This window comes from Cetorhinus maximus, chromosome 34 (assembly GCF_964194155.1).
Source record: "Cetorhinus maximus chromosome 34, sCetMax3.hap1.1, whole genome shotgun sequence".
Taxonomy (NCBI): Eukaryota; Metazoa; Chordata; class Chondrichthyes; order Lamniformes; family Cetorhinidae; genus Cetorhinus; species Cetorhinus maximus.
The window spans coordinates 1922375-1930341 of record NC_135912.1 but is presented as its reverse complement, the minus strand read 5'-3'; the positions used below and the strand labels follow the sequence as shown (position 1 = coordinate 1930341).

General features: G+C 44.3%; 1 protein-coding gene across 1 annotated transcript in view; it reads right to left on the bottom strand.

Annotated features, from left to right (window-relative positions):
• Nucleotides 1-1071: 1071 nt before the first annotated feature.
• Nucleotides 1072-7967, bottom strand: part of LOC144671704 (uncharacterized) — a 46498-nt gene continuing 39602 nt past the window's right edge. Inside the window, exon 13 of the mRNA XM_078533718.1 lies at nucleotides 1072-1251. Coding sequence (XP_078389844.1) covers nucleotides 1198-1251 — 54 coding nt within the window. The 3' untranslated portion in view covers nucleotides 1072-1197. The remainder of the gene's footprint in view (nucleotides 1252-7967) is intronic.

Here is a 7967-nt window from a genome sequence, read left to right as displayed (position 1 = left end):
CTGGACACAGGTATCTAGTCACAAAAACACCCCTCAACCATCACCCTTTGCTTCCCGCCACTTAGCCAATTCTGGATCCAATTTGCCAAATTGCCTTGGATCCCATGGGTTCTTACCTTCATTATCAGTCTCCCATGTGGGACCTTATCAAAAGCCTTGCTGAAGTCCAAGTGGACTACGTCAAATGCATTGCCCTCATTTACACACCTGGTCACCTCTTCGAAAAATTCAATCAAATTGGACTGACGTGACCCCTTAACAAAACGATGTTGACTGTCCTTGGTTAATTCCTGCCTCTCCAAGTGTAGATTAATTCTGTCCCTCAGAATTACTTCCAATAGTTTCCCCACCACTGAGGTCAGACTGACTGCACCCATGTGACCATCAAGGCACCAAGTGACTGCCCAGTGAGATTCATCAACAGGAAGGCCTTCCGCTCCCTCAACGTTCAATTGGTCTGCGACTACAACAAGAGCTTTCTGCCATGTGGGTGCTTGCTTTCCTGACAGCTGCCATGGAAGTTCAGGATGCCATAGCTCTTCATTCCACCCCTCAAAGCTTTTGGATGGATTCTAGGGACAAGGGTTATCCCTTGAAGAGATGGATATTTACCCGTTTACGTGACCCTGCGACAGAGCCACAGAGGTGCCACAACTGAAGCTATCTGTTCACAAGGCCCACCATCGAGCCGCCCTGGATGGCTCTGGAGAAGGATTTCATGGTTCCCCCCTCCCACCACCATATGGTACACTTGAGACCACCCACGATCAGTGAACACCACAGGGATTGGAGTGTTTGTTGGACATGAGCAAAATATTATTATTTAAGCTATAAGTTTCCCTTTTTATGATTTAATTTTCATTAGTTGTGTCCCTTTTAAAGGGGGCACTTTTACACAGAATGATATAGAACTTTATGGCACAGAAACAGGCCTCTTGACCCATCAAGTCTATGCTGGACAAACTTCCTTCCAACTTAGTTCATCTCACTCTTGTGTGTTTTTGTTTGATGAACTTGTTGCTACCCAGTCCTCTAATTGTTTAAATTGTGAAAAGACACACACCTAAGATTCTCAAAGAAATAATTCATTACTTTAATGGTAGAGCCTCCTCATGGTATTACACCAAAATACAATTTACAAGACAAAATGAAAAATGTACATATCAATAATAAACAAAAGTAGGCAACATGAATGTATTATAATTGAGAAATGTAATCATACGTATTAATCTGTGGCCTCTGGATTTTCACCTGCAAAAGAAAGAGTTAAATCTTTTATTTCTCTCTAAATGAAAAATCTTATACTGACATGCAGTTCCTGTCATCTACAAGATCATGTGTCCATATTTATAATGGGAACTGGACGTGCAAACTTTTCATTCTGAAATTACTCTCTTCCTCTAGTGAAGGTGCTGCAGGACTAGCACAGGCATAGAAACAGCGGACTTAGGAGCAGGAGTAATCCATTCAGCCCTTCAAGCCTGCTTTGCCACTCAATAAGATCATGGCTGATCTGAATTAGATTGTGGTCTCAACTTCACTTCCTGTCTGTCCCCTATAACCCTTGCTCCCTTTCCTGAATTTTCCCGTTGGCGATTTGGGGGCGGGGCCCACTCGCCGACGGGAAGTGACGTGGGATGACGTTTGGAGGAACCCCCGCCGTCATCCCGGTCCCTTTAAATTTTTAGGAAGGCAGGCGGACAGCGAAATTAGTTGTCCGCCTGCTGACCTGTCAATGGCCAATTGAGGCCATTGACAGGCGAATTAAGATAATTAAAGACCTGCCAATCCAACCTTAAGGCTGGCGGGCAGGCCAGGAGACCCAGCGAGCTTCTGATAAAGCATGAAACCTCATCCACTGGCGGGATGAGGTTTCATGTTTGTTTTTAAAAAGTCTAATAAAGTTTACTTTTTATTAATATGTCCCATCTCGTGTGACATTGTCACATGAGGGGGACATGTGAATAATTTTTTAATTTTTCTATTTTTTGAGTTTTCTTACCTGTCACTATTCTCCCTGAGACAGGACTTTGCCTCAGGGAGCAGTGTGCTCTTTTGCCTTAATTGACCCGCCCACTCAAATGGCGGCGGGCCCCGTTTCGGGGATGGGGGTCGGCTGTCCGCCAGCCGCCGAGCTGGTGGGGCCCGCCCGCCATCCAAGGGCAAGATTCTGCCCCTTCTCTATCAAAAATCTATCCATCTCAGCCTTCAATAAATTCAATGACACCGCCTCCACTGATTTCTGGGGAAGAGAATTCCGCAGACTAATCACCTCCTGAGGGAAAAAACAATTCTCTTCACCTCTGTCTTAAAAGGGAGACCACTTATTTTTAAACTGTGTACCCAGGTTCTAGTCCTCCCCAGAAATGGGGACATGTCCCCAGTATGCTCTTTCTTTATTTTTTCATGGGAAGTGGGCATCATTGGCTAGGCCAGCCATTTATTGCCCATTCCTAATTTCCTTGAGATGGTGGTCGTGAGAACCTTCTTGCATCGCTGCAAGCCATGCGGTGTCAGTATACCTACAATGCTGTTAGGAGGGGAGTTCCAGGATTCTAGGGAGTTCCATCCTATCAAGTCTCCTTAGGATCTTATACGTTTTAATAAGGTTACGTCTCATTCCTCTAAACTTCAGTGGGTATAGGGCCGGCCTGAAACCATAAGATAAGCCCTTCGTTCCTGGAATGAGTCAGATGAACGTTCTCTGAACTGCTTCCAATGCAATTATATCCTTTTTCAAATAAGGAGACCAAAACTATACACAGTGTTCCAGGTGTGGTCTCACCAAGGCCCTGTACAGCTGCAGTAAAACTTCCCTATTTTTATATTCCATTCCCCTTGCAACAAACACCAACATTCCATTTGCCTTCCTAATCACTTGCTGTACCATCATGCTAACTTTTTGTGATTCATGTTGCAGGACACCCAGATCCCTCTGTGCCACTGAGTTCTGCAATCTCTCCCTATTTAAATAGTGTACTGCTTTTCTATTCTTCCTACCAAAGTGGACAAGTTCACATTTTCCCACACAGTTCCACATCTGCCAATTTTTTACCCACTCACTGAACCTATTTATGCCCTTTATGGACTCTTTACCCCTTCTTGACAACTTACTTTCTTACATATCTTGGTGTCATCGGCAAATTTAGCTGCCATATGTTCAGTCCCTTTACAGGTCATTGATATAAATTGTAAATAGCTGAGGCCCCAGCACTGATCCCACAGGGCCTTGGTGAGACCACAACTGGAACACTGTTCTGATGACGCTACCTTCAAAAACAGCTCCTCTGACATGTCCTCCTTCTTCCTTAACCGAGGTTTTCCATCCACGGTCGTTGACAGGGCCCTCAACCGTGTCCGGCCCATATCCCGCGCATCCTCCCTCACGCCTTCTCCTCCTTCCCAGAAACATGATAGGGTCCCCCTTGTCCTCACTTATCACCCCACCAGCCTCCGCATTCAAAGGATCATCCTCCGCCATTTCCGCCAACTCCAGCATGATGCCACCACCAAACACATCTTCCCTTCACCCCCCCGACGGCATTCCGTAGGGATCGTTCCCTCCGGGACACCCTGGTCCACTCCTCCACCACCCCCTACTCCTCAACCCCCACTTATGGCACCTCCCCATGCCCACGCAGAAGATGCAACACCTGCCCCTTCACTTCCTCTCTCCTCACCGTCCAAGGGCCCAAACACTCCTTTCAAGTGAAGCAGCATTTCACTTGCATTTCCCCTAACTTAGTCTACTGCATTCGTTGCTCCCAATGCGGTCTCCTCTACATTGGAGAGACCAAACGCAAACTGGGCGACCGTTTTGCGGAACACCTGCGGTCTGTCCGCAAGAAAGACCCAAACCTCCCTGTCGCTTGCCATTTTAACACTCCACCCTGTTCTCTTGCCCACATGTCTGTCCTTGGCTTGCTGCATTGTTCCAGTGAAGCTCAACGCAAACTGGAGGAACAGCACCTCATCTTCCGACTAGGCACTTTACAGTCTTCCGGGCTGAATATTGAATTCAACAACTTTAGATCTTAAACTCCCTCCCCCCATCCCCACCCCGTTTCTCCCCCCCACCCCTCCCCCGCCTTTTTTTTCAATAATTTATATAGATTCTTCTTTCCCCACCTATTTCCATTATTTTTAAATCTAAAACTAAAACCTCGTTAGTCTTTCCACCCCACCCCCACTAGAGCTGTACTTTGAATATCCTGTCTTCCATTCTTAATTAGCACTTTTCTTAGACAAATATCACCAACTTCAACACCTCTTTGACCCTTTTGTCTGTGACATCTTTTGATTATCTGCTCATCTCCACAATCACCACACCCTCAATGTCTCTCTCCTCCCACCCACCACCCCCCCCCCCCACCCACCTTAAACCAGTTTATATATCTCCCTTCTTCTAACTATGCTTCAGTTCTGCCGAAGGGCCATGAAGGCTCGAAACGTTAACTGATTTCTTCTCCGCCGATGCTGCCAGACCTGCTGAGTTTTTCCAGGTAATTCTGTTTTTGTACTGGAACACTGTGTACAGTTTTGGTCTCCTTATTTGAAAAAGGATATAATTGCATTGGAAGCAGTTCAGAGAACGTTCATCTGACTCATTCCAGGAACGAAGGGCTTATCTTATGGTTTCAGGCCGGCCCTATACCCCTATACCCACTCCAATACTCACAGCTGGCCAACCCAAAAAGAACCACTTTCCCCTAATCTCTGCTTCCTTTCAGCTAACCAGTCCTTTAATCATGCTAATATGTTAACCCCTACACCTAATCCTATTATGATTTAAGTGCCTGCTAAATGTTCCTTAGTAATGGATTCGAGCAATTTCCCTATGACAGATGTTAGGCTAACTAGCCTGTACTTTCCTGCTTTCTGTATCCCTCCTTTTTTGAATAAAGGTATTCCATGTGGTATTTTCCACTGCTGGGACCCTTCCAGATTATAACCAATGCATCTACTATCTCTGTATCCACTTCTTTTAAGACCCTAGGATGCAGGCCATCTGGTCCTGTGGACTTGTCCACCTTTCGGTCTAAGAGTTTTCCCATACCTTTTCCCTGGTGATGGTGATTGTTTTAAGTTCCTCCCTCCCTTTCACCTCTTAATTTTCATGTATCTTGGGGAAGTTTTCTAAGCCCTTCTGCTGTGAATATAAACACAAAATACCTGTTCAATAGTGCCACAATTTCATTATTTTCCATTATGAATTTCCCAGACTCACTCTCCAGAGGGCCAACTCTCACTTTAATTCACTCATAGGATATGGGCATCGCTGACAAGGCCAGCTTTTATTGCCCATGCCTAGTTGCCCTTGAGAAGGTGGTGGTGAGCTGCCTTCTTGCATCGCTGATATCCTTTTAAAATACTTCCAGAAGCTCTTACTATCTGTCTTTACATTTCTAGCTACCTTTCTCTGATACTCTAATTTCTCCCTCTTTATTACTTTTGTAGTCATTCTTTGCTGGTTTTTAAAATCTGCCCAATTTTTTGCTGAGTTATTAAATATCTCTTTAAATGTCTGCCACTATGTCTTTACTGTCCCGCCTTTTAACCTAGTTTCCCAGTTCATTTTAGCCAACTCTGCCTTCAGACCCTAATAATCACCTTTATTTAGGTTTAAAATACTAGGCTTAGACCCTCACTTCTCACCTTCAAATTGAATGTGAGATTCTATACTGCTATGATTGCTATTGACTAGAAGCTTCTTTACAATGAGGTTATTAATTAATCCTGTCTTATTGCACATTACCAGGCTTGAATAGCCTACTCCCTGGCTGGTACAAGAAAATATTATTCTACGAAATTGTCATGAATACACTGTATGAACTCATTTTCCAGGCTACCTTTGCCAAGCTTATTCACCCAATTTACATCTGGATTAAAGTCACCCATGATTATTGCGGTACCTTTCTTACATGCCCCATTTATTTCTTCCTGTATACTCTGTCCTACTATTCGGGGACCCATGAGGTACTCTTGTGAGTGATCTCTTACATTTCCTAATTTTTATCTCTACCCAAACTGATTCTACATCTTGCTAAAAGCTACTGCGGATGCTGGAAATCCAAAACAAAAACAGAATTACCTGGAAAAACTCAGCAGGTCTGGCAGCATCGGTGCAGAAGAAAACAGTTGGCGTTTCGAGTCCTCATGACCCTTCGGCAGAACTGAAGTATAGTTAGGAGAGAGGTGAAATATAAGCTGGTCTAAGGTGGGGGGTGGGGGGATAGAGAAGTTGAGGGTGGGGTCGTTGTAGGGATAAGCAAGCAGTGATAGGAGCAGATAATCAAAAGATGTCACAGACAAAAGGATCAAAGAGGTGTTGAAGGTGGTGATATTACCTAAGAAAAGTGCTAATTAAGAATGGATGGCAGGACACTCAAGGTACAGCTCTAGTGGGGGTGGGGTGGACAGACTAACAAAGTATTAGTTGTAGATTTAAAAATAATGGAAAAAGGTGGGAAAAGAAGAATCTATATAAATTATTGAAAAAAAAGGGGGGAGAGGGAAGAAACGGGGTGGGGATGGGGGGAGGGGGAGTTTACGATCTAAAGTTGTTGAATTCAATATTCAGCCCAGAAGGCTGTAAAGTGCCTAGTCGGAAGTTGAAGTGCTGTTCCTCCAGTTTGCGTTGGGCTTCACTGGAACAATGCAGCAAGCCAAGGACAGACATGTGGGCAAGAGAACAGGGTGGAGTGTTAAAATGGCAAGCGACAGGGAGGTTTGGGTCTTTCTTGCGGACAGACCGCAGGTGTTCCGCAAAACGGTCGCCCAGTTTGCGTTTGGTCTCTCCAATGTAGAGGAGCCCGCATTGGGAGCAACGAATGCAGTAGACTAAGTTAGGGGAAATGCAAGTGAAATGCTGCTTCACTTGAAAGGAGTGTTTGGGCCCTTGGACGGTGAGGAGAGAGGAAGTGAGGGGCAGGTGTTGCATCTTCTGCGTGGGCATGGGGAGGTGCCATAAGTGGGAGTTGAGGAGTAGGGGGTGATGGAGGAGTGGACCAAGATTCTACATCTTGCTCTTTCAAGCTAAGACCATCTCTCACTACTGTACTAATGTCCATATTAATTAACAGAACTACCCCACCACCTTTTCCTAGCCTTCTGTCTTTCCAAAATGTCAAATACCCTTGAATATTCATGTCCCAGCCTTGGTCACTTTGCAACCATATTTTCATAATATTTCATCTCATTTCTATATGTCTTAGTTCTGATGAATGGTCTCAAAACGTCAACTGTATCCCTCTCCGCAATGTTGTCAGACCTGCTGAGTTTTTCAGGTATTTTTGTTTTTGTTCTGGATTTCCAGCATCCACATTTATTTTATCTTTCATAGTGGCTGTCTGATCATACATATTTATTTCTGTGCCAGCAACTCATCTATTTTATTTCAAATGTTGCGCACATTCACATACAGAGCCTTTAACTCTATATTTTACCATTTTTGCAATCTCTGTTCTTATCTGCTGGCGTACTCTTAAGTTTGTATGCTCTGTCCGTTCCTGCCTTTAATTTACCATATCTCGCCTCACATGATCTCTTCCCCCCATTATTTAGTTTAAAGCCTTCTCTACAGCCCAAAGAATGACATTAGTATATGACTCGCCAGAACACTAGTCCTAGCACGATTCATGTGAAGACAATCCCAATGGACAGGATGGCACTATTAAAACCTGAGATGTTTATGTGGGCAGTTCCAGGTATAAATGTGGACATAAGAATTGATAATAGCCATATAAAAATAAGGACAGCATGTGCATCTTTAAAATGGGAAATGAATTACACCTGTATGCCAGGGTGTACTTATCCTCTGCCCTCTAACCCCAATTCACCTGAAGCCTATACATGGTCTGCACTCTCGTTTGCAGCACCACTGGAGATCAATTAGCATTATATTAAAAACCATGTGTAAGCATGCATTTCCTGTTTACAACTTCACTTCCTGTTGTCACAATTTTTCA